At 33.3% G+C, this 27,809-nt stretch overlaps 3 protein-coding genes and 1 pseudogene across 3 annotated transcripts; 2 read left to right on the forward strand and 2 right to left on the reverse strand.

The window, feature by feature from the left end:
• Nucleotides 1-9,083: 9,083 nt before the first annotated feature.
• Nucleotides 9,084-11,946, forward strand: LOC108983000 (peptidyl-prolyl cis-trans isomerase CYP20-1). The gene is made up of 7 exons (XM_018954505.2): nt 9,084-9,258; nt 9,515-9,593; nt 10,160-10,207; nt 10,318-10,341; nt 10,952-11,134; nt 11,234-11,309; nt 11,664-11,946. Exons 1-7 carry the CDS (start codon nt 9,193-9,195, stop codon nt 11,800-11,802), a joined length of 615 nt encoding a protein of 204 aa, XP_018810050.1. The 5' UTR covers nt 9,084-9,192; the 3' UTR covers nt 11,803-11,946.
• Nucleotides 11,947-12,865: 919 nt separating this feature from the next.
• On the reverse strand, nt 12,866-20,610 carry LOC108982998 (SMR domain-containing protein At5g58720-like). The gene is made up of 11 exons (XM_018954503.2): nt 19,751-20,610; nt 18,901-18,926; nt 18,648-18,770; nt 17,628-17,713; nt 16,383-16,615; nt 15,471-15,547; nt 15,311-15,367; nt 14,474-14,541; nt 14,260-14,366; nt 14,083-14,153; nt 12,866-13,261 (listed from the first exon to the last, which is right to left on the reverse strand). Exons 1-11 carry the CDS (start codon nt 20,307-20,309, stop codon nt 13,139-13,141), a joined length of 1,530 nt encoding a protein of 509 aa, XP_018810048.2. The 5' UTR covers nt 20,310-20,610; the 3' UTR covers nt 12,866-13,138.
• A 1,794-nt stretch (nt 20,611-22,404) lies between these two features.
• LOC108982997 lies at nt 22,405-22,916 on the forward strand (annotated as a pseudogene).
• Nucleotides 22,917-25,009: 2,093 nt separating this feature from the next.
• On the reverse strand, nt 25,010-27,374 carry LOC108983001 (inositol 3-kinase-like). Its single transcript, XM_018954507.2, has 2 exons — nt 26,190-27,374; nt 25,010-25,384 (listed from the first exon to the last, which is right to left on the reverse strand). The coding sequence occupies exons 1-2, from the start codon at nt 27,063-27,065 to the stop codon at nt 25,142-25,144; spliced, it is 1,119 nt and encodes a 372-aa protein (XP_018810052.1). The 5' UTR covers nt 27,066-27,374; the 3' UTR covers nt 25,010-25,141.
• Nucleotides 27,375-27,809: the final 435 nt, after the last annotated feature.

The following is a 27,809-nucleotide window of genomic DNA, read 5'->3' on the forward strand; positions in this document are numbered from 1 at the left end:
TTCAATCTAATAACAACCAAATCTTAAGAAGTACCATATTTGAACTTGAATTGTTATTGTAAATCTTATTTGATGATAATCAAATTTTAATCAGTTTTTTTTTTCTTGGAAGAAATATGTACAAGATTAGTCTTCACTCTCTCTCTTGGTCGACATAATTACTTTTCTTGAAAACTTATCAAATGCTGACATTGGATATTGAACAACTTGTACAGGACATGGGAAAAGGGGAAGAACACTCATCTCCGCTAACACCATCTATCTCAAATCCCACAAACACAGTATGTTATTTCATAATTAAAAAACTTATTGCAACTCAATATTTAGCATCCTAATTATTATTATTATTTTTATGTTAAGACATCCCTTAAAATGGTCTACTAAACTTTTCAAATTACATGCACGGTTACTTTGGACCATTGCCTGCATGGTCACCAGCTTTCCTACCATATCCAGATGGCAACAAAAATCCAAACAACATTCAAGTAGTTTTTCAACTTCATTCTTGTCTTTTAGTTATAAGTTAATTATTTTTTAAGCAGTTTAAATGTTTTCATTTTTTTGTTTTATACAAATCGTTGGTTATCTATTTCAATATGGGATGGGACCTTTGAGGCCATTTATCGCTACAAGCTCTGCAACAAGCGCAAGAGTTGGTCAAGAAGATAGACCTAATTGTCTGGAAATGAAGTGCCATGTATTTCCGCTAGAGTTGATGAAGAAATTATGTTGGATAGACCAAATGAACGGGAAACTGACGATGGCACTACCGGTACACCACAAGTGGTGCCATCGTCGGATGGTGATGATATCATTGAGGAGCCAAAGTCGGGGATAGAATTCAATTCGTTTGAAGATTTGTTGAACTATTATAAGCATTATGCTAAAAAATGTGGGTTTGAAGTAATGGCACAAAGAAGTGAGAGGTCAGAGGATTAAAGTGTCAGATATGACACCCTTAGTTGTGCACAGGGAGGGAAAGTCTGGAATAGGAGTTCCAATGTCGCCAACCCACGTCCGATGGGGAAGATGAACTGTAAGGCAAGGATTAACGCCTTAAGAGTCGAGGAAAAGATGCGATTGGCAACAGCCCATAATACACATAATCACGACCTCAGCTCACAGAAATCCCACTCTTTCAATGTAACAAAAAAGTGAGTGAGACAGTTAAAAGAGTCCTAGACACAAACGACTTAGCTGACATCCGACTGAATAAGAGTTATGGATCTCTTGTCGTTGGCATAGTTGGTTTCGAGAACCTCACATTTTTGGAAAATGATTGTCGCAATTATATCGACAAAGTATGACATCTACGACTTGGTGCAAGTGGTGCTGGAATACTTCGAGATTATTTTATGAGGATGCAGTACAAGAATAATGTTTTTTTTTTTTTTTACATTGATGGATTTAGACGATGACGAGAGATTAAAGAATGTTTTTTGGGCAGATCCACGTAGTCGGGCAGTCTACCAGTATTTTGGTGATGTGGTCACATTCGACACCACATACCTGACGAATAGGTATGTGATGCCCTTTGCACCATTTGTCGGTATAAACCACCACGGGCAGTCAATTCTTTTGGGAGCTGAGTTGATTTCCAGTGAGGACACAGAGACATTTACATGGTTATTCCAAACCTAGTTGTAGTGTATGGACGGTATAGCTCCAAAAACTATTATTACCGATCAAGACAAAGTAATGAAAAATGAAATTGCTATTGTCTTTCCCGAAACTCGATATAGATTTTATATGTGGCATAAACTGAAGAAAGACCCTGAGAAGCTTGGGTCATATGCTTCCTACAGAAGTATGCTAAAAACTCAACTGCTGAAATGTGTATACGACACACAAACTATTGAGGAGTTTGAGAAATGTTGGGACAGGTTTATTAACACATACGGCTTACATGAAAATGCGTGGTTAAAAAGTTTATATGCGGAGCGTGAGCATTGGGTACCGGTGATCCTAATAGAGCACTTTTAGACTGAAATGAGTACAACCCAGAGCAGCGAGAGTATGAATGCTTTTTTTCCAATTATGTTCATTCAAAGACAAACTTGAAGGAATTTGTCGACCAGTTTGACAGTGCACTAGGGAAGAAAATTGAGAATGAAAATCATGCGAAATTCTAGTCATTTAGCAGCACCATTCCCTGCGTATCTAGATCTCCAATTGAAAAGAAATTCTAAAGTTTGTACACTAACGCTAAATTTAGGAAAGTTCAGCAGCAAATAATAGGTGTGCTTGATTTGGATCTATCTCTACTTACATCGAATGGTGTAATGAAAAGTTATTTAGTAGAAGATGAAGTTCGTATTGAGAAGTTCACTAAATTGGTTACATATTCAGTGGACTTTAATGTGGAAGACTGCAATGCTAAGGGCAGGTTTGGGGCATAAAACAAAACACAAAATTCTCATCTCTTCTCATCTCATCATTACACCTTTTTTAAATCCTCATACAAAATATAATAAACAATTCAACTTTTTCAAATCTTAATACACATTTTTCAAATCCCAAAACAATAATAATATTAAAACTTAATATTTTAAACTTCAAAACAAAACACAAAATTCTCATCTCACCCCCCAAACCTACCATAAGTGTTCATGTGGGTTATTTAAGATGAATGGGATACTGTGTAGGCATATTTTGGCCGTATTCAAATCTAACAGTATAAAATCATTACCAAACCGGTACATTCTAGATCGATGGAGGAAGAACATCAAAAAGAGATATACGTTAATCCACAGTAACTATGACGCGTGGGATCAGAGGTCAAATGGTAATATATATTCAATTCTGTTGAATATGTGTTATGGGATGATAACTTATGCGGCATATTCTAATAAGCAATTTGAAGATGCAAATAAGAAGATACATGAGATGACTAAATGTTATCGCGAGCACACACGCAACTTATCTTTGACCCAAACAGGTTTGAAGGCAACGAATTTTAAAGTCTATTAATCTTAAATAGTACTTTATAACTACTTAATTTCTATAATTATATGATGTCCTATTTAACAGTTATTTGCCCATAGCAGGTTCGAATGCTGGTTTTATGACACTGGACACAACTGTAGTTGGTAGTTCATAACAAGTCAAGAATCCACTTGTTGTCAAAGGGAAAGGAAGACCTCCATCTTTGAGGAGAGCATCCAGGATGGAGACAGACATACAAAAGGTTAAAGCCAAACAGAAGAAAGCACAAGTCAGAGGGAAACTCAAACATGTGCATGTTTTAACATTGGGAGAATTAAAAATAAACATGTGAATGTGTGTTAGATTTATAATGTAAACTTAGAAGAAATAGTATTTTTACTTGTTACTTTATTATTAGCGAGATGAAGGAGATACACCAGCCATGGGCACGCGCAGGAATTTATTTGAGCCATCAAAAGTAGATATCACCAATCCTGAACAAGTGCAGGTATTAGAAATAAATATATTTATCAATCAAACAATAATTTCGTCCCCATCATGATTGGTCAAGTTGAATTTAATGGTTAACCCAAGAGATTTTTTGGTATTTGATGTAATTTCTAAAACTGTGGGATGATATTTTTTTGTAAATCATTGTAAATTTTTGTTGCATTTTAGAGGAAATATTTGTGTATTTCATGTAATTCCCGGAAATGGGAAAAGGGGAATTTTTTGTGTAATATTTATAAACTATATGATATTTTAAAAGTCATATTGATGTCACATTAATATTTCCTATTTATTATTTACATATGCAACTTGGGCTGGATGGATCACAACATGTGCAACTTCGGTTGGATGGATCACAACCGATGCAATGATATGATTGAAATTTAATTTTTGCAAATATTTGTTGAAACTTTATAACTTATGATTCAATTTTGTGGTATGTGCATGAAAATTGTCTATTAAATATGACTTCTCATTAAATATTCTTAATTTAGTGAGATGCAGGAGTATTGCCAAGAGCTTGTGCTACTTATTTTTGTTGAGTGCTTGGAAGAAGAAAGCTTGGCAACGCCCAGTTTTTGCTATTATTTTTGAAAGAAATCTTGGCAAGTGATAGGTTTTGTAATTATTTTATATTCCTAGTGATGCAATTATGCAGGAGTATTGAGGAAATGGTTTGAGTAGGATGATTATGCATTGCCATGAGTATAACAGGTTCATTTACATGCCCTTCAAATCGCTCCAATACGACCATCTTTGAGAAGGGATCCAAAAGTTTTTGACTTTTTCCTGATTCCCATAGGTGACATTAATCTACATTGGTAGTCTAAGTAAAATAACATGTGCAACCATTGTGAGGACCCAATGGTCTTTTCATAGTGTATTCTCCTTTTGTCACCATTAAAGATCAAACCACAAAACTAGGTTGGAAATTCTTGTCATAGTTTGATTAGTTCTCATGGAAGTTGGTTCTACAAACATTTTAATTATACAAATATGTCTAAGATGTAACATAAACCACTATCTATTCAGACTAAACTACAAATCAATTCTCTAAATAACTTATAACACTTAATTATGCAAATCTAATAACTAAATAACTTATAACACTTAGACTACAAATTCAGACTAAGATGTAACATAAACCACTACCAATACAATAAATAACAACAAACAACTATAAAACCCCAATACATACGGGATAGTGTGTGTGAACGCCTTAGGACAGCTTATCTCTCAAGAAGCACCAACTCCTTTTTCCGAACCTCCTCATTTCTACTGGATAACATCATCTCTATCTTCTTGATGTCATCCACTATCTTACGGAGCTTAGTCTCCCTATTTTTGACATCACTGAGTCACTTCTCAAGCTCTTCCTCATTCTTTAACAGTTCATTTTTTCTTTCTTGTAGCTCTATATATTGATTACTATCTGTCCACTTGAAACACTTACAATATGGTAATCCCTGATATTTGCACACATATATAAAAAATGTTAGCTTTACGTAAATTAAGTTACAAATTCACTTTTTAAACAAGAGCATGTTTTAAGGTTGAAGAATAATAAATACACAATTATTAAGCTACTATTTTGGTCTCATCTCTCATAACTTATTTGGTCATACAGATTATGTGAAGCCTAGTAATTCCCATTTTTTTAAATTAACTATATACTCCTTCATTACAGAAGATGTTTCATAAGAATACACCTAAATTTTTGTTACTATTAAAAACATTAAAACAAACACAAAAAAGAAGGTAAAAAAAAGATTTGTGGAAGCTTTTCAACAACAACTAAGTAGTCTTTCGACTTAAAAATGCACGACACATTCACTAGTCCAAGTATGATCCAAGCATTCAAAAGGAACACAATGCACGTATACCATAGGCACAACCCATTCACTAGTCCAAGCATTATCACTAGAAAAAACTCCAAACTAAAAGAGTTGAAAAGAAAACAAGAGCAAATAACAGACTAAGAAAATAATGCATAATACAAAAGGAATACAAAAGGATATGTACTTGTCTTCCACCTAGACCGGACAGGGGCGAGTGTCTTCTTGGTTCCGTGATCACCTTCTTCTAGGATTATGGTTTCAGGATGAAGGGAAAGAAGTTGGGTTAGGGTTAGGGTTAGGGTTTCGGGATGAGGGAAAGGGGCTGGTTAGGGTTAGAGTTAGGGTTAGGGTTGGGTTTTGGGATGAAGGGAAATAGGCTGGTTTAGGATTAGGAGGGAGGGAGGTCTACTGGGTCATTTTCGAGGGATGTGAGAATTCGGGATGAAGAGAAATAGAGGGGTTTCGAGTGAGAGAAATTGCATTTTGGAAATGTAAGAACTCGGGAGAGAAACACAGAAGGTCTTTGAAGCACAGAGAGGAAGGAAGGAAAGGGCTTTGAGGGAGAGAAACAAAGAGAGGGTCTTCGAAACACAGAGAGGAAGGATGGAAGGGGCAACTGGGGAGAGAAACACATAGAGGGGTCGAAACACAGAGAGAAGGAGGGAGAGCTACGAAAATGGGGGCAAACTGGAAAGAACTAAAACATCATAATTTTATTTTTTCCACGTCAGCACTGTTTGCCCCGTGCTTGCACCAGCCAACTGCCTCCAATGTTTTTCACACAACATACTTACCGAATAAAAGAAGTCTTACTTCTTTTTTCAATAGGTGTGTGGTATGAAACTGAGTATAATTTTTCAAAACTTAAATATGTTCTCAAAAGTGACTCTTAAGTCTCGTTTGTTTTTGCAGATGAGATGATATGAGATTAAGTTAAAAGTTGAATAAAATATTGTTAGAATATATTTTCTTAATATTATTTTTGTTTCGGGATTTGAAAAAATTGAATTGTTTATTTTATTTTGTGTGAGAATTTAGAAAAGTTGTAATGATTAGATGAGACGAGTTGAAATGAGTTGTGAAAAAAACGAGTTAGTGTATTTTATTTTTTTTAATAAAAAAACACACATAAATTCACTAGTGATAACTTTTAAAAAACAAATTTTAAAAATATATTGGGAGCACTTTTGGAGGACCCAAGCATTTTCTAAAACTTTCCATCTCTATTATTTTTCTTTCTTCTTTTTCAAAATCCAACAAGACATATTAATTCAAACCATTTCGTTACGATTTACAAATCATTTCATTATTATTCATAGAAGATAAATGATATTTGCAATCCTACAATATACAGTCCTCGCATACTCTTTTTTAAAAAAAGTGGATAAATCTAAAATCCACATGAACAAATTATTTTTTTAAATATGTTTTTAAATAGAGTGTGCAATTCCAATATATATATATAGAGCATGACCCTTTATTAAGGATATTTATCCAAATTGATAGATTATAATTTGATAATTTAGATAGAAGAAGTCCATGAACAAATCAAGAAAAATGATAGGGATAGAACTTTTAAAGTTGTTTTCATATGCTTACTTTCATTTTTCTTTCCATTCATTTGGAAAGTAAGATGAGGTGAGAATTATGTGAAGAGTAAAATAATTTGTAAATAATTTTACAATTTAAAAAAGTAAAAAACAATAGTATTTACATAATTTATTTTATAATTGAAATAATTTTATAATTTATTTTATAATAAAAATAATTTTATAATTTAACCATCAATTTAAGAATGAGAAATTCTATTTACAGTCCTGAGTGGAAGATTGCATGTGCAATTTCATTGATGAATGGAGGTAAAATGAGAAAATCATCATTTTAAAAAGAATATTACTGTGATTTTAATTTTTTTTTAAATATAACTATATAGATTTGCATGAGAAGTCTTCAAGAATAGTCTCCAAGTAGGGACGGCAAAAGTAGACTAACTACATTTGGGTAGCAAAGTCTTCTCAACACTTTCCAAATATTCTCGTACTTATGAAAATACTTCACATGTCAGACACAATGAACCATCTTCTCCCCAAAGTCTCTCCAAAAATCACTATAATATTTATCACTATAAATATAAATAAAAAATAAAATCACTATAATATCTATCACTATTATATATAAATAAAAAATAAAATCACTATAATATCTATCACTATTAAATATAAATAAAAAATAAAATAACTATAATATCTATCATTATTATATATAAATAAAAAATAAAATCACTATAATATCTATCACTATTAAATATAAATAAAAAATAAAATCACTATAATATTTATCACTATTATATATAAATAAATAAAATCACTATAATATTTATCACTATTATATATAAAAAAAAAAAAATCATTATAATATTTATCACTATTAAATATAAATAAAAAATTAAATCACTATAATATCAATCACTATTAAATATAAATAAAAAATAAAATCACTATAATATTTATCACTATTATATATAAATAAAAATAAAATCACTATAATATTTATCACTATTAAATAAAAATAAAAAAAATCACTATAATATTTATCACTATTATATATATATATAAATAAAAAAATCACTATAATATTTATCCCTATTAAATATAAATAAATAATAAAATCAATCACTATTATATATAAATAAAAAATAAAATCACTATAATATTTATCACTATTAAATATAAATAAAAAAAATCACTATAATATTTATCACTATTATATATAAATAAATAAAATCACTATAATATTTATCACTATTAAATATAAATAAAAAAATAAAATCAATCGCTATTAGATATAAATAAAAAATAAAATCACTATAATATTCATCACTATTAAATATAAATAAAAAATAAAATCACTATAATATTAATCACTATTAAATATAAATAAAAAATAAAATCAATCGCTATTAGATATAAATAAAAAATAAAATCACTATAATATTTATCACTATTAAATATAAATAAAAAATAAAATCACTATAATATTAATCACTATTAAATATAAATAAAAAATAAAATCACTATAATATTTATCACAATTATATATAAATAAATAAAATCACTATAATATTTATCACTATTAAATATAAATAAAAAATAAAATTACTATAATATCTATCACTATTATATATAAATAAAAAATAAAATCACTATAATATCACTATAATATCTATCACTATTAAATATAAATAAAAAATAAAATCACTATAATATTAATCACTATTAAATATAAATAAAAAATAAAATCACTATAATATTAATCACTATTATATATAAATAAAAAATAAAATCAATATAATATTTGTCACTATTAAATATAAATAAAAAATAAAATCACTATAATATTTATCACTATTATATATAAATAAAATCATCATTAAAAAAATCAATTATTGATGGGACCTACATCTTTTTCAATTATCTATCTAAAAGTTAACAATTCAATATATTTCATACATCTAAACAATTCAAAATATTTTTAATGGGACCTACAAATTCACTTTAATCTCTACTCATAACTATTCATAAATATTCTCAATATTTTTCAAGTATTTTCATTATCTAAACGTAGCCTTCACATGTTGTGTAGGGTTACCAAGTAAAATAATACTTAAGTTTTATCCCTCTGCTTACGTGGCACTTTCATTTTTCGTAGTTGGAAAATGTCTCACGAGTCTAGGGTGAATTCACCTCCAGCCAATGGCGTCGAGCTAAAACACAAAAAGGTTTACGTGTAAGACAGGGATTGGGTAGTCACATTCTATATAAAAAACTTCTACACACCACTTCCACTCCATCGATCCTTTATTGATTTCTCCATTTAGCCGGCGAAACTGGGAGTGAGATTTTGCAGTAGAAGCTAAGAGATGGCGAGGACGACGTCGTTTCTCCTCTGGACTTTCGTCTTCTTCGGAACCCTAGCTCTCATCCAGGTAAGTTAAATCAAACCGAAGAAAAGTACCCATTGTTCCCTCACTTCTCTAAGTTTCCCTTCTGATCTGATAAGATTTAGGGTTTCTCTTACAACGCGAGGAGAATTCTCCGCCATCTTTTTCTCTATGATCTTCATTATATAGCCTCGATCTATGAAACGAACCTATACTTATTGACATTTACGATCGATATCGATCTAATAATATGAGTGTACGCTTATTGTTTTATGAAATTCATACACGATCAATGTTTCAGGCAAAGAAGTCGAAGGAAGAATTGAAGGAAGTGACCCACAAAGTTTTCTTTGATGTTGAGATTGATGGAAAGCCAGCCGGTATGCTCTTTGTACCATATAAGATACTTTCTCAAAGAATTTCATCAATGCTTTTTTTTTTTTTTTTTTTATGAAATTAAAATAAAAATCATCAATGCTTTTTTATGTAGAATGAGTAGGGCGAGATGCATTTCATAACTGCGTGTCCGTGATGATTTAAATTCTCTTAGGATTTTTTTGATAATCTAAAAATTTATTGATAAAACAAAAGGCATAGGCGCATAGCCAATCACACACTACGAATTTGAGAGAAACACCTAATTATAAATCGAAAAAGGATCTAATCCTCTAGGTTTTTATCAGGTGGATTCGTGTATGTTAGAATTTTAAATGTGGTATTGTTTTTAGATTGATTTGTTGTCGCACTAAATATGGGAAATCTTACATCACTACTTTGATATTCAGTTGTTTTGCTGAGGCCATGTCACTGTTTTTACTTAATTACGCTACAGAGCAATGAGTGTCAAGGGCTTTTATCCTACTCCATGATAATAAAAATTTGCAGTCAACAAATCACATTGGTCATGGTATTGATACCCTTTTATTTGTGATCTGCAATATTTCAGGTCGAATTGTGATGGGTCTATATGGAAAGACGGTTCCTAAAACCGTAGGTATGATTTTGTATATCTGTTCGAAAGCCAATGGAGTGGGTATAGTACATTCTTTTCAAAATTAGATCGTGATAAGATTATTCACTTACACCTTTTGCTTTTATTTGCAGAAAACTTTCGAGCGTTGTGCACAGGTGAGCCAGTGACATCAGCTCTTTCCCTGTTTGTTTGTTGTTATTTTTAATGGAGCACATGTGCACATCAAATTACTAACTCTTGCACATTCTGCTTCTACTTGAATATGTTATTTGGTATATTTTTTTTGGGTTCATCATCACCTGTATATTTAAACTAGGTAGAACACTATCTTCAAGTTCATTTTCAACTGAGTGTGTGCAGTTGAAGAATGTAAACTATTTTTTTAATTGGTAAAAGTATAGTAATATCGAAGTAAAAAAGTAACTAGGGAAATAGTAACAGAAGCCAATTAGAAATGAGGCTCATTTTGTCAAAAGATCTGTAATCCAATGAGAAAACAGTAAACTATTTGGGACATTTCTATATAAAAATATTAACGGCCCGTTGGCTCCCCTAAATGGAAAAGGAAACGAGGATTTATGAGGGAAGTAGTTAGGGTTCAGGAAATGTTCTTAGAAATCAGTTTTATTCGTACCACTTCTTTCAATCATTTCAGGGGAGAACTCTAGTTAGGTACTTCTCATGTATATTCCCTGTGTACTTGGGCTTTGCCTATTCTTATGAATAAAATTCCTGGATTACCAATAAAAAAAAAAATCATTTCAGGTGAGAAAGGCACTGGGAGGAGTGGAAAACCTCTCCATTACAAGGGTAGCACATTCCACCGGATTATTCCAAGCTTCATGCTTCAGGGAGGTGATTTTACACTTGGCGATGGAAGGGGTGGAGAATCAATCTATGGAGAGAAGTTTAACGATGAGAACTTCAAGCTGAAGCATACTGGACCAGGTAGGATTAGCATCCTTCTTCCTCCCCCTTCCCCCCACCTCCCCCTTGATTGAAGTAATCATGGTAGTAATTTTTGGTCTGGATTTTTTTTTCTAACAGGGCTTCTGTCAATGGCAAATGCTGGTCCTGACACAAACGGTTCACAATTCTTCATAACAACTGTGACAACTAACTGGTAATTGTTTTACACCGAGAATCTAAAGGAGAAAGAAAAGAAATAATCTGCACATGTTCTTCTGTTTTTTATACTGACAGTGTTGACAAAATTCTCCTTTATTTATTTGTTTACCATGTATTTTGGGTAAAAGCTGTTTCGGGTTCATAGTAGTATGTTGGACATGAATGAGATAAGTAGCATTATCAATTTACACTTATAGCACCCAAGAGAAACCTTCTCCTTGATCCGCACAACTGCGCCCCTCATCTTATAGAGAGAGTAACCGGGACTCAACCGAACTGTGTCTATGTATGGATTTATCAATCGAATCGATATTGTCTATTTTGTATTAATTTTCAGATCAATTTGCAGGTTGGATGGTAGGCATGTTGTATTTGGAAAAGTGCTATCTGGAATGGACGTAGTTTACAAGGTTGAAGCCGAAGGAAGGCAGAACGGGACGCCCAAGAGTAAAGTCGTTATTGCGGACAGCGGCGAACTTCCTCTATAATTATCCTCTTCAATTTCCAACCTACAAGTCTAGCAACTTCATAGTTAATTTCCTCGCCCCTTTCAGTTCCCTGTATGAGACGGTTTAATAAAATATAAAGTTGTTCTCTGTGTTCATGGATATTCATTTTGATGTTGCCCTTTCTTTTCCTTTTCTCCCCCAAATAATTTCCTCTTTTGTTTTTCTTTCATTTGGGGTTGTTGAAAGCTCTTTTAAACAAAGATGCAACTCAACATGAGTGATCTGGTAGGATGGCTTTTTGTTTCTTGTTCCTAGGAAGTGGTATCCGAGTTCAACCCCCAAAGAAATTTATGTCGATATATTTTTTTATGCATCCAGTAACGTGGGATTTGAGGTGCAGAAATAAATAGCGACTTGGAGTTACCAGCAAGTCCCTTTAGGCCCGGTTTGGTTAATCAATTAAGATGAAAACATTTCATTTGGAGTTGTACCGTAAAGTAATTTAGACGACACAATATTTCATCTTTTAATTTTTGAAAATATTCATTTAAATGAAAAGTAAATAAATAGTATAAAATAGTGAATACTGACATGAATAACATTACATCGACGTAAACAGTGCATAAACAGTATGAGAACAGCAACAACTGATGTAAACAGTAATAGTGGAATTCACACCTTTTTCAAATCTCAAAATTAAAAATGATCTTATTTTATCTTACTATTATGTAAAATATATTAAATAATTTAACTTTTTCAAATCACAAAATAAAAATAATATTTTAAAAATATTTTATTCAACTTTTAACTTTTATCTCAATTTATCGATATCATAATATCTTAAAAAGCTTCTAAATCGTGGTATTTTGAAATCCGATGGGGGGCAGGTCTAAAGATTAGTTTAAATTCCAAAAGCTTTTTACCATCGCAACTGAGCCAACTTCAACGAGTACAAAAAATCAACAGGGGAGAACTAAACCACAAGAAGAGGTAAAATCCCAACATGTGGAATTTAAGTTAGTATATAGTTACAAAAGGGAAATATAATACAGAGACTGGAAGTCCCACAAGAAACTGACATTAAAGAGCAAGCATGTAAGACTTGAAGCGAACAGAGTCATGTATCATGTCATTATTAACTTTCTAGGTCAATGCTAATTGTACAACAGATAGAAACAGCACCACAATTATCAATTAACTTATCTAAATTTTATCTTTCAGCTACCTACAGAATGAAAAGGCTTCCACATTAATATCATAACTGGGGGCCTAAGCAAGAACACTGCATGGCATGACTCTCTATTGTTATACAACAACTCAGACAAGAAAAAGTTAAAAACTAGCGGTGAGTATTTCTGAACTAAGTTGGGTAAATTTACTCAGTGTCACTTTCAGAATCCATAAAGCTGAACTCTCTGGATCCACCGAGCTTGATTAGCAACGTTCCCTGGTTTTCCTCGCTCCATTCTATACCTTCCTTTTGCATAAGTTTGATAACCTGCATGCAGCCAGCGATTAGATAGTCATGGAGAGTATAATACAAATGCAACAAGTTCGTCTTTTTCAAAAGATGAAGCAAGGTCCAAGGGACTAGTTGTGGAAAAGATTTAACAAAGGAGTTGACAATTCAGTCACCTCAGAAGGCCAACATGGTAAACTTAGGACTTCGGCTCATATCCGGTATAATTAAAAAAAAAAAAAAAAAACAAGCAAGCAAACAAACAAACGTTCAAAAATATAATATAGGGAAAATGGGAAGCATCAAGAAAATTTTTGATTGATTGATTTATTTTTAAGTAAACATCAAGACAAAGATGGCAAGGGTAATGCAATGAATGTTTAATTCATCCAATATCAATGGGGATAAAATAAGATAAATTCTTAATTCAATCTAATCTGAATAATGAAAAAAGAAATTTCGATCACTTATATATTGCCAGATGTCGTTATTTTAAGCTCTCAATGTGTATATGTATAACCCAGATTGCATGAGTGCTTATACTCTCTGGGTTTGGCAGTACAATCGTATTCAAATAGTAGGTCATATCATGTTAGCAATAACACCAAAAGTTCCTATAAAAATAAATAAATAAATAACACCAAAAGTTACGCTAATAATAGAACAATGCTGCTGTCTAATATACATTTTCAAGCCATAGGATTCTCCAATTCAGTGGTTTGGCTACAACTCAAGTTTACTACAAGACCAGTATGCAACAACCATACAAAAGATCTAAACCCTTGAACCATTGTTGCCACTAGTTTCTAGAATGGGACAGAAAAAAATAGATGGAAGCTGGACTATTTGGAAACCCATACCGATTGTTTCACTTTTGACTTCCCTACACCATGTGACCCACATCCTGTGATAACCCTGAGGGTTTGAAAAGCTGGAGCAGACCAACAAACATGATCAAATAAATAAGAAAGTCTAAGCATTTTTTGTGTGAAATATAGAATAGAACAATGAATATTGGAAGACCAGCAGACACTTACAGGGCACATATGTTCCAAAAAGGAGGTGGGCTTTTACATACTGCATAGCTTGTTTTACATGCTGGCCATGTAAATCAATTGTTACCACATTTTCTATGCCCTTGTTTCTGCAGATTAGAAGCAATGGCTTAATTAAATAAAGAAGACTAAAGGTAGAGGTATATGGACAGAAATATTTTATGTAGATCTTTTGAGCAATAAGCAATTCACCAACCTAGCTTTAAATATATCACGGCTTGCCTTTCCATCTGCCTCCCGTGCCAATTTTGTATGTGCCTTACCCTAGGCAAATGGAACACATCTGGTTAATATTTCATTCTGGAACCTCATCAAGCAAACACAATATATAATTATGCCCGTGACAAACCAAATATGTGATAAGCAACCGTTGGACAGGTCAAGAGCAGTAGACTTGTGAATCGCCCAACAAGTAAAATTACAGAAGCATATGAGAATCAAGACTTTAGATCAATTGGCATCAAGAGAGTATTAAGAAGACCCAAATCTAAAAAGTTAAGAAATCAATGCAGTTTGGATAGATTGGCAAAGGTTAGGTGCTAAATGTTATTAACTATTTTGTTTATAGTCTTTTTTTTTTTTATAACATTTAGGTGCTAAATGTTATTAACAATAAGAATAATTGATTCCAGTAACCTCCATTAATTTCAATGGGATCCTACATACATCCCAGCAACCTGTGAGACAATAAATCATAGAAGGAAAGCCAAAAAAAAAAGAGCTCTTCATTCTTGCCAAAATTTTTTGCAATGCTTTGTTGCAGGTAACTAGCTACAATACAATGTTAACCGCTCCTCCATCTGTTGGCTGACACATCTTATGCATGGCAGACAACCTGTAGAGGCTCCCCTCTTTTGAAATTGTGCCAGATAATCTCTCCTACAAAAGAAGCCTTGAAAAAATGGAACAAGGAGCACTCATATGCAGGCTTGGAGTACATCAAAGAAAAATAAGCAGGTACAGAACAGCAAACACCAACATAGATATATTAGATAAAAAAATTAACAATGTTCTTTGCTGAAGCAGAACAAACCTGCTCAGAAAGGCAAGCTGCATACTGTTTTTCTCCCTTGGAAAATGCCACTGCAGCCTGCAGAAGAATGTCATCGTGAGATTATTTTGAGTATATAATAAACTAGATTCAGCATCATCAAGTATTCTCAAGCACAGAGAAGTAAAAAAGAACATCTTACTTTCTGATAGCAAGATCTCATTGAATCCCATTGTTGCTTCGAAGGCTGCCTGAACACGTGATATTCCTCTCCTTTAGCTGCAATTCCAGGAAAAATACCAAAAGTAAAGAGATTGACATGGTTGGCAAGACCTTATTTTGCGTTACAAGGCGGATATATTCAAAAAAAGACTTTTTGAACATCTCGCAGTAGATGTTAAAAGTTTTGACTAAAAAGAAGCGAGTTACCCTCCCAAACAACTATCAAGCATTTCCATTCATATGAAAACAAAAGCACTTTTTGAATATGAGTGACTTTGTGCATCCATTGTGTGCATGAATGCCCTGTGGAACAAACAGAGTAGCTAATCACCCTAAAAAAAGAGGAAAGATTCATTAAACAAGCTTTATGCGCCGCCCCGCCCCGCGTAAGATAAGATGTAGACACGACCTAGGAAATGAAAATTGATCAAGTTACATGCTAGGGTCTGCTGCAATCATAATTAAGCCTATACAAGTAACCGATTCTAGGCCAATTTCTGAAAACAAGGGCCCCCCCACTTACAAGTTCCTGATTCTGGAGGGTCAATTGCATTGGTAAATTTTTAATTTTGATTTTTAAAAGAGGGGTGGGTTCCTCCAGAAAAGTAGCAGGGTATCAGACAGTTCCCAAAGGATAATGACATGAAAAAAAAATATTCCAAAAACCTTAGCCAAGATATATAAATATAATTTTTTTTTAAATAATGAAGAGAAAAAAAAACTGTACAATTGATGAGGAGTAAATCATGATCAAATATCTCCAACATTACCTCTGCAAAAGATGCTAAATAGTGAGATGGCTACAAAAACACGAGTAAGAAGTTTCTGAAAACTACTAATATGGGCAGAGATAGTAAGTGCAACAAAGAATGACGAGACTAATAATGAATACCTCCAGTATATTGCTGAGGTCCTGCAACACTAGAAGGACAAACATTAAACCCAGGACCCACTGACTGCATTTTCTTTACCAAATTCCTCCAATTCATTTTCTTTGGTTCATGTTCAAGACTCTTGGAGATGTTAAACAGAGATTCTAACACCTTTTGAGGAAGATCTGGCTCGGTAGTTCTTGCTCTAGAAGGAGAATCAGCTTCAGGATTGGTAAGAACCTTAGAATAATTCCTAAAATGAAGAAAACAAGCAAAGGTTAGAGTTCAGTTACAAATAAAAATATCCTCGATGCAGAGAAAATTGGTATTGCAATTTGATCCATATTAATGACTAACAAATCTAGGGGGCCTTGCAGAGATGTAATCATTTCACAAAGACAAAGCATTTGATATCACAAGCAGCAGCATAAGCTAGTAGGTTTTCCATAAAAATAAAGTAATAAACTAGTTAAATAACATTTAAACATAACATTTTATATAATTCTCTTGTGCTTTACTAAATATACACATCTATGATATTTGATAGCCATGATCAAATTGAAGTCCATGGTTCCATCAAAATATATAAAAAAGGCCATGACTAAAAGAGTTCAAGCAGTGTAGGTATTGACTTCTATGCTAACATAAGTAATCAAATATCAATACATCTAGAAAGCCAACTTGGACCACTACAAGCATATACATCACTTATGACAACATGTGACTCCAGGTAAACGATATTCAATACCAACTAAATACTTGACTTTAGAATAGTTGATTACATCATTCTCTTGGTCTTGAACTGATTTTTATAATTTTTGCTAAAAATTTTACAAAAGGGCACTTAAAGTGCACTTATGTAAATGCACTTTGCTTTTGATATGTGAAGCAATTCGGCCTTCGCACTTTGCCTTGAGCGCGCTTTTACCAACACTTCATCACAGGTATTTTCATGGGGCTATTAATGAAATCTATTCAATCACCACTCATATTTCCCCGATTGACCTGTATTTTTAATGTTTCAAAAGGTTAGCATTGAAGCTTCCAGCTTCTTGCCTCTCAACCTATACATGCATGCATGATATATAGCTTTCTTACAAACTAAATTTGGTTGAAAAAACTTGATCGAGCCATATCATATGTGGTTACACCCTCCTCAAATTTCTTTTGCATTTCAACCTTCTCAGGAAAAAAAAAAATAGAAATTTAATAACAACATCCACAATAATGCTAAAGCCATGAAAATAAAAACCAGAATAGATTACCTACAACCATAGCCCATAGACCATATATTGTCCTGGAATTCACTTTCAGATGAATGGGAAGTACAATCAGAAGCCTTATCTGTAAACTGTTACAAAAATTTACATGATCACTAACATAAAGCACATATTCAAATGGTAAATTCAAAATCAAAATATTTCCAACATCATTGGGGGCCCAAGTTTAAATAAATTACATTATGAAGGAATACGTGAATAAAACATGCTACAACATCAGTGATTAATCCTTCACGTGCCAGGATAGGTTATCATGTGGCTTTAATTGCAGGAATAAAGAAACACAAATCACCAGATGAAAATTCTCCCCGGAAATTGACCCAGCACTGGATAGAGAATCTGAGCCAGCATTCAATTGCGAAAGCATAAAAAACCTAACCCATTAGACCCTAGCATCTTTAAGAAATCAGTTATTCGACCACACTCCATCAAAACCCTGGAAGTAATCTCCTTTTAGCAGAACACGAGAGGAAAAAACAGAAGGGGTGGTGTTTGGAGGGGAGAGGGAGTGGGTTTTTTATGACAGAAAAATATTTAAGCAGCAGCAACTCTCCTAGTGGAAAAAAAGTCTAATAACCTTGTTAATAGTTGTATAAACTAAAAATCATTCATGTCACACCAGCCTCCATAAACTAAACCCAGCAATCCTAATGAAGACCAAGAGAACAAAACAGCTAAAGGAATCCTCAGCCTCTCATGTGGGACACTGGAGGATTTGCTTGCGCGTAAAAAATACAAGCCCCTAACTCAATCTATCCCGAATAACAATGATAAAAAGCAAACACGAGTGATGGTGAAAATACAGTCCAAAAGGCATAACCCACAAACTCAAACCATAACTTAACAATAAATTTAGCACTTTCAAAATTCAAACTAGAAGGACCATATGAATTGTTTTTAAGCGACCAACAAAATACATTGAATGATATAGTAAATAAATTGAAATAGGAGCCTTTAAGCAATAACTCCAACACAAAATCGAGCAATAACGTAAATATTACTTACACCATCTTTGCGTTCAATGAGAAATCTTATATCTTCTTTATAGTTAACACTATCATTAGGGTATCTACCATTGCTGGACTGCTCAGAGGTGGAAGCGGATAATTCGAGTAATGTGTCAAAGGCCTAGGAAGCAAATAAACAGAAAATTGTTTCCATTACTCACCTTATTTATCATCAAATTAGGAGAAGTGTTCCAACATCAATGTAAAAAAAAAAAAATTAATCAAAATCCAAGTCACAATACTTAAAATACCTTTTCTACGTCATATCCACATTGACCTGAAAAAAAAAAAAAGAAAAATTCCTGATCATGCAATAAACAACTAAAAATAAGCTCCATAGTCCAGTGCCCAATCACTTACAATTTACGCCATACAATCACTGACTAGAATGCCTCTTTTGCACAAGCATGATCCAAACGATTGTGAAAAATATTAAATAAATGCGTTAAAAAAAAAATAGAAAGACTCGAGAAAACACTCACATAGCACAACGTACAGTTTTTATTTTATTTTTTATTTTTTTACAAAAATTTTATTTTACTTATTAAAAACTATTGATCTAAATTATACAAAAAAATAAATAAATAGTTACTGAATACGCATAGATGCACACGTACATAAGTATATGCGACATGCGTTCGTGCATGACTGCTGTTGAAAGTTGAAACGGAAAAGATTTGCGATGATAAAACCTAAAGTACTCCTTTTCTATGATAGCATCGAAGGCTCAAAATGTGATTTCGTCAAAGAACAACAAAAAGAAAACAATTTTCATAAGATGGTATTTGCAATCTAATTCATTAACAATATCCCAGTTTATGTCATGTCTTGTTCTCTTTCATAGAGCATTCCAAGCTCTATTATTCGTATTCTATTTTGAACTTCACCACCACCAACTTGATCCAAACAAAGTTGGCTTTATTAGTTGGTTATCAATTACCAACTTTCATTGCATCTTAAATCTCTAAGCAATCGAAAATTCACAACGGATTTCAGTGCCACCAAAACTCGCAAGTTATTTGGAACAACCCCTACAAAAGGCTACGTTTTCTTTAAAAAACACTAAAAAAATAATCCAAAAAAATCGTAGCGGGTACTCACAGAAAACATCTCTAACAACATCCATGCTGAGCTCACACTCATCCCCGAGCATCGAACGCAGAAATTGCTCAGCCTCTTCTATCTCAATGCAAGCATTGCTAAGCCCTTTGAACCTGGTCGAGGCATCCAAGACGTCCCTCCTTGGAGGCCTCGGATTCACGTACTCTTTTCCCAACCCCGTCGAAACAGTCCCAGTAGCCGCAACCACTCTCTTCTGCTTAGTCCCTCTGAAATCCTTTCCTTTCACCACGTTCTGAACACAGCCAGTCTCGACAAAACCCACGGACGAACCCGACGAGCTCGCACCCGAAGTCGAACGCGTCGACGGGTCTTCGGCGCTGTCCGCTGAGATCGCGCCTAATATCTCCGCGGCTTTGTCCCGATCGCCAATCGCTTTACGGAAGGCCGAAACGGCGTCGTCTACAGAAACCAAAGAGAATGCCTCCACTAACGCCTCCGGTACTTTTTCCCCCACTTCTTCGTTCACCACAACGCCTTTCTCGGCCGGATTGGATGCTCGGGGCCTCCTTCTCCGCTTCTTCTGCTTAGTGTTCTTCATATTCGAACCCAATGTAAGAAAAGCGAAAGCGATTCAATGATCAGAGCTTCCCGAAACACCAAGGTGAGGATGAGAACAGACGATTTTCTTTCTATCTCCTTTGTTTTAGGGATTGTCGGAGATCGGGGTGGCCAGAAACCACAGATCGGAGAGCCGAGGAGGGTGAAACGGAAAGAGAAATTGAGTAGCAAGGGGGAATTTTATGATTCCAGAAAACAACGGGTGGTTGGTGGCGGATGGATTGCGGAGGTTGAAACTTGAGATAGAGAGAGATAGATTCATTGTTCGACAGAATGCAGGACCGATTCTCTCACCTTCGCGTCTTTACATTAACCAAAAGGTGTTTTTATCCACGCGCTTTCAACGAATCTGTGGGGCACTGCTCAATTCATTCTGATTTCTGAGATCCAATTATTATTTTTTTATTCTTTTATATTTTTTCCTAAACAATGCGATTGAAATTGATTTGTGTTAATTTCGGCCATTTTAATATTAAGTAATACTTGATATAAATTAGATATATAAGTCTCAAGGCAAATTTTTTTTTTAAATTTAATTTTATAATAAAATTTATTTATTTTTTTACAAATTTTTGTATATATAAAACTTGCATGTAGCATTAGGCCACAAGTTCATAGAAAAATTAAGGAAATGAAAACATGAATATTACAATAATAAAATAAAAGCTGAGTTAAGTATGAAGATGAATTATATTTTTATCATTTAAGGATATGAAGATTTTTCTGAGGTTTTTTTTTTTTTTTTTTTCCTTTTCATTGAATTACATGCAAACCATGCATGCACAATTTTAAATATTTAAAGTGAGAATTTATCATATCATTTTGTAAGAATTTTTCTTCAAATAAATATATAGTTTTAGTATTACTTTATAGGAATATAAATTTAGAATTATTATATTTTTAAATCAGTATTTAAAATATATAATTTATATTATTTAAATAATAATATTTAATTTATAAAATTTAAAATTTATTTTTAAATTAAATTATATCACGTGATTTAAAACTCTTAGATTTACCGTGCTCCTAAATCTGTTTCGACATTTTCGGAAATGTCTTTTCCTTGTTTTTTGGTAAGTAAAAGTTGAGTTTGATTGGAGAGTGGACTCGGCCACAAGTCTCATTTCCTCCTTTTTTTTTTTTTTTTTTTTTTTTTTTTTTTTTTTTTTTTTTAAGTTATTCACCTTTCAGCAATCAGCATGACTCCGAAAAAAGGGGCAATGTTCATCTTTAAAGATTAATATACATATATATATATATATATATTTCTTGTCTTTTTGTATCATTTAAATATTTTTCAATAGTATCAAGTAATTGATATAGAACATAAAAAATAATTATCAATAATTAAATATCATATTATAAAATGGTAAGAAGATGATAATAAAAATGATGGTAAATAGTATTATTATTAAAAAGCATTTCCAATGATTTGTCTATGTTTTTATATAAAATAATTAATCAAATTTTATTTTTTCTTGACCATTTTTAAGAGTACATCCAACAACTTATCCAGATTTCTTATTTATTTACTTAGAAAATAAATAAATAAATAAATAATAGAGAGAGAAAAAAAAAAGAGAGATGAAGTAGGAAGAAAAAGATATAATAAATAAGAAAAAATGTATTCATCATCTCAACTTCCATCATCCTCTCATTATCCTATGATGTGGCATTAAATGATAGGTTCACAAGTAAAATATAATAAATAATCTCCAATCATTTAATGTCATATTATAGAACGATGGAAGTTGGGATGATGAGTAGCATTACTCTTTCTCAATTCTCCAGAAACCTTCCTTCAGTCTTGTATCTCTCCCTCTTTCGCGCACTCTTTCTTTCTATCCAAACAAATCCAATTTACAATATTTCTTAGCACTCTCTTTGTCTAGACAGATCCAATTTACAATATTTCTCCAGAAAAACCCTTTCAATCTTGGTCTTAAGAAGCCCTTTCTCCAAGTGAGGTTGCAAGTTCAACGAAAGCAGTAGTATTTCTCATTCTTAGAGATAGGTATATGGCAACACAAACCATCTATTAAGCTCTGAGATTTTTCAAAAAAGTGAGCAAGAAAATGAGCGGAATGGATAAGAAAGTCACCAATGTCGCACTAAAGGCGTCAAGGGCCATATACTGGGACAGGATGGCGGAGCTTCTGGTCATCGATGAGGCTCGCAAAGAGTTTGCCACTCTCCGCCAGGCATTTGACGAGGTCAACTCCACCCTCCAGATCAAATTCAGTCAGGAACCTGAACCCATAGATTGGGAGTACTATAGAAAAGAAAAGGAATTGGGTCTCGCTTGGTGGATATGTACAAAGAGGCCTACGACAATATAGAGATACCCAAGTATGTAGACACAGTAACTCCTTAGTACAAGCCTAAATTCGATGCACTGTTGGTGGAATTAAAAGAAGCAGAAGAGAAATCCTTAAAGGAGTTTGAGCGTTTGGAAAATGAAGTTATTGACGTACAAGAGATGAAGAAAAAGATTAATACCATGACTGCAAATGAATACTTTTAGAAGTATCCTGAGCTGAAGAAAAAGTTCGATGATGAAATCCATAATGATTACTGGAGTTATTGATTCTTCCACCAACTTGTTCAATTCAGCATAATTTCTCATCAAAATTCTCTCATCTCATTTTTATTGTATAATAAATATATCTTTTATACTATGTAACCTGGTTGGTTGTGGTTTGAGGATTTGAGCTTTAGCAAAATCGGGATCCAATTTATCATCAGATGCTTTGAAGGAGAGAGAAATTGGTGAAAAGTAAAAAATGAAAACATTGAAGAGGAGAAAAAGATATCAAGCCTACCTAAAGTTCAACAAATTCATAACAATCAATTCTATTCCACTTTTAAAAAGAATTTTTATGTGTCATCTTGTAATTGAATAGTATAAAAGGTGTAAATACACCAAGTCCTACTGCCAGCCACTCCCTTGGCAAAAATGTATTTACATTTCATTTAAATCCAACTCTCAGATATGCTTTCTATTGTTTTCACTAACGACAAATGGCCTCTACTTTATTTTTTTATCGGATTGTGCTTTCTGCAAGAGTGCTTAGACTTACTTTTGCAGAGGAAATGACAATGGGAGAGACCAGAAGTTCTCCAATGGCTGGAAATTTATTTCCCCTTCCCCTCACAATCTCTTCTACGCAAATTTCTTGGGCGTGAGTATTGCTCGAAACGTAATTTTTATAATAATAATAAAAGTTAATAAAATAAAATTATAAATATTTCATAATTATTTAAAAATGTTGTAAATAAAATATATTTTTATTTGATATTTTTTATAGAATTTGATTTTATAAAAATATTGTCATCAATGATATTAATATGAATTATATCATAAAAACAAATTGGCCACTTCTCATTATAAAATTATTATTACTTATTTATAAATATATTTATAAATAAAATAAAATCATTATAAATACTATATAATCATTTGTGAGACTCGCATCTATCTCCTCTCCAACAACTTAAAACCATCTCATCTCATTTCCAATCCAAATACACAAAATTTTTAAAAACTATTTCAACTCATAAATCTCATTACTATTTACAATTATTCGATACCACGAAAGATGCCTGGTAAAATAATAATTTTCTATTGACAACTGCTTTAGTTACAAAAAAACTTCACAAATATAAATTTATAAATTGACGTGATTTGATGTAAGACGTTAGATTATAAAATCGTATCATATAAAATTAGATCAATTTTTTAATTTATTTTGTGGAATACCATCGTGGTTGGATCTTCTCTTTTCTATTATTATTTCTATTGAATAAACAGCTTAAAAATCTACCCAAACCAGAATCAAGACCATTGAATTTTGAGGGAAACTGGGGACGATATGTTGGAGCCCACCCCACTGACAGGCACAAAACTAAGCGGCTAGGAAATTAATATTTAACAATTAGCTCTACTGTTCATAATTTTCATACACCATATATCATATTTATTTTTATTTTTATTTTTATTTTCATTTATTTATTTTAATCTTCCTAGAATATTCACATTGGTCTATGTATATATATGCAAAGTTATATTTACATAATATGACTTTAAAATCCTCTATATTAACTCATACATATCTAAATATTTAACTAGTTATAAACAGTACTTATCTAAATTTGGATAACTACTATTCACTCCACAAAATATATTTTAATCATTATTTCTCTCATCTTTCACTGTCTCTCTCACAATCCTTTCATTTTCTCTATCTTTTAACAACACAAAAAATTTTCACATGCACATTCATTTTATTATTATAATATATTATATATATTTTTCATTTTATTATATTTTTAATAGAATATATAAAAAAATTATATTTTTATTATTGTATTTATATTATTAATGTCAAATGTATATAGTGGATGCTAATTGTAAAATATATATATAAAAATTGATTTTAGCAAAAACTTAATAACAATATTTTATTATTATTTTGTTTTAAATATGCATAAATCAATGTGAAAATTTTACTTGAATGATAAAGTGATTATGTAAAAGAGGTAATTTTACATATGCATATGTATAAACCAATGCTAATGCTTACTAATTGAATTCTTCTATTCATCATCTATATACTATAGATTTGGTAAGAGAAAAAAAAAAAAAGAAAAAAAAATTAAATATGATATATGGTGCGAAGATGACGAATATAATTTTTTATTAATAATTATGCTTGTCATCGATTGATTTCCCCATCTTCTAAGAAACTAAAAAATACTCTGTGCAAACAGAGCTATAGCTTGCTCTCAAGTATCTAATGTGCCCTTTGGCTCTCAAATCTCCATGTCATGGTTTTTATCCTCAACATACCGCGGGAGGATAGCCTGTTCCGCTGCTCTGGGAGGAGAGCTTGGAATATCCCATTGACATTCCTGAACCACACATGACGAGGGTATTAGCTTGGCTGCACCAAGTGATGCATGAAACTCTTCATGGCCTGCCGGCTTCCAGAACCTCGTCTCGGCATCCCGGCTGATGCACTGCATCTTCCTCCTCTGCACCTCATCCTTCACTCTCTGTATGGAGAAAGGAAAGCCATGGTTGTATTAACCATACCTATGAAGTTAATCGTACTGAATGAAAGAATTTTGTAATTAAATTCCTGTGATACATTATCCCAATAGCCTAATCCAAGTGTTAGTGATTTCCACACCAAAGCCCCAATCTCAATAACACCAACCAAAAACAAGAGAACGAAGAAGAGTTCATTTATTCCATGTTCTATCACGTAGAAAGAATACTAGTTGCCACGTCATAGTGAAAATGTTTCATTTCATCTTATCTCATCATTACAATTTTTTCAAATTCTCACATAAAATATAATAAATCAATTCAACTTTTTTAAATTCAAAAACAATAATAATATTAAAAAATAATATTCTAATAATATTTTATTCAACTTTCAATTTTTATCTAAAACCATCTCATTTCATCTCACTATCTAAACCGCAACTAATTCTCATTTGTACTTTTTTGAGAAGGTCGATATCTCTACAAGTTACTTCTATGCATGCAACTAGAATCTAAGCAATAAGGAACATGAAAGCTCTTAAAATCTTCACTCTCAAAAGATAAAAAGAGAATTACTTCATCTACACATAAATCTTACAAAACTGATTGTACGCGTTGACGAATCAATTAGTTTTGTTTTAAAGTTGGATTTTTTAGTTAATTTTTTTTTGTTGAATCTAAGGTTTGTCAATTCAGTGCGTAGCTTATTCAAAAGTTTGCGTAGACATAGTAATTCTCGTAGTAAACACATGACAGAGCAGCAAAATGATTGAAAACTGAGAAGAAGGAAACTGTTTCTTATGAACAAACCTGCAACAACCTCGAATCAAACGTGGGCAACCCAATTTGCCCAACAGCGAGCGATCCAAACAAATTCCCCACCAACGCAGCATCAGGCACAGCCAACCCATGAACCAGCCCCGCCACAAACCCTCCAAGAAAACTATCACCAGCACCCGTTGGGTCGACCTGGTTCGCCGCAAACGGCGAAATTTCCAATTCCCCGTCCTTCCAATACACCGTGCACCCTTCCTTTCCATGCGTTACCAACACACAGCACCATTTCCTCGCCTCCTCCACGTCCAGGAACACCGCCTCCTCCTCCGATGCCTTCAGGAACGCAATACGTGGTAACAGGGGAAAGAACCCGCTTTCCTTCAGCTCCACGAGCCTTACGGTCCCATCGACGTCGTCAAATTCCCGAATCAGGGCCTGGATATCCACGAACACTACATTGCAAATCTCAAGCATTTTCTCCAGAGTCTCGGGCGATATCTCGCCGCCGACACCGACCGCCATACCGAAATCGAACCTCGTTTGCGGGAGATCCGACGGCCAAATGGGGTCACATGCGGAGACCCGTTTCAGGACCCGATCCTGGTGTCCGTTCCCGCCGACCCCCGAGTCGAAATGCGCGTGGAAGAGAGTGGTTCTCGAGGTGGGTATCACAATCGGGCTACGATCGGTCACATAGGCAAAGTCCGGCCCAACCTTGGAGACCAGATTGTACGGAACCGAAAGACCGTCGAGCACGGTGGAAATGAAAGAGGAGGCCCCACCTAGCGTCTCGCCCACAACGACGCCGTCCCTGATCAGAACGTCGTGGCAGTAGTTGCCCGCAATCAGACCACGGAGAGAGAGAACACTTGGCTGCGTGATTTCTGGACCTCTTTGGTCTCTCCCCATAACTGATTGGGATCGTAATTCGATTGTGAGATCTGAGGGAGGTTAGGGGTCATGGGTGAGAGAAACCATTAAAACTCAACAGAAAAAACAGGAAAGATAGAAGCAGAGAGAGACAAAAATGGAATTGGTGTGTTGGTGGTCGTGTCTGTATGGAGCAGTGACTAATGGGAAGTGCCGGAGAGAGACATTTATATGGAGAGCCACGGGGGTGTGGAGATGGGCAAGGAATGAGACCTGAGACTGAAGTCTGACGATCTCTGTTGTTTGCTTTGGTGTGAGAACCTTAGGAAAGTCAAAAGTGTACGACGCGAGTGTTGGTTTTTGTTTCTGTTCCTTTAAAAAGAACGAACCAAGTAAGCGCGTGAATGTGATGCTTTCGTGAACGGAGCAGACAGCAGAGTGAAGAGACCAGCATTTTTTTTTTTAAATAACTTTTTATTTTATTACTATTGTTTATCAATTTTGAGTCTATATTGATGAATTTATTAAAAAAAATATTTAATTATATATATTTATTTAAATAAAATAAATTACAACGACGGTCGAGAAGTAACTTTTGAAAGATATAGAATGTGAAAGTATTATTCAAATTCATTTTGAAGATCTTTAGAAAAGAATCTTTAAAAAATTGAAAAGGCAAAAGTTCTCTTTCAAGCTAGCATTCGTTCTGTTGCTAGTTCCATCTCGTTATGTCCACTCTCTTGATCCTAAAAACAATCACAAAGCCTTCTCAAAATTTTGGTG

Source organism: Juglans regia, chromosome 5, assembly GCF_001411555.2.
Source record: "Juglans regia cultivar Chandler chromosome 5, Walnut 2.0, whole genome shotgun sequence".
NCBI lineage: Eukaryota > Viridiplantae > Streptophyta > Magnoliopsida > Fagales > Juglandaceae > Juglans > Juglans regia.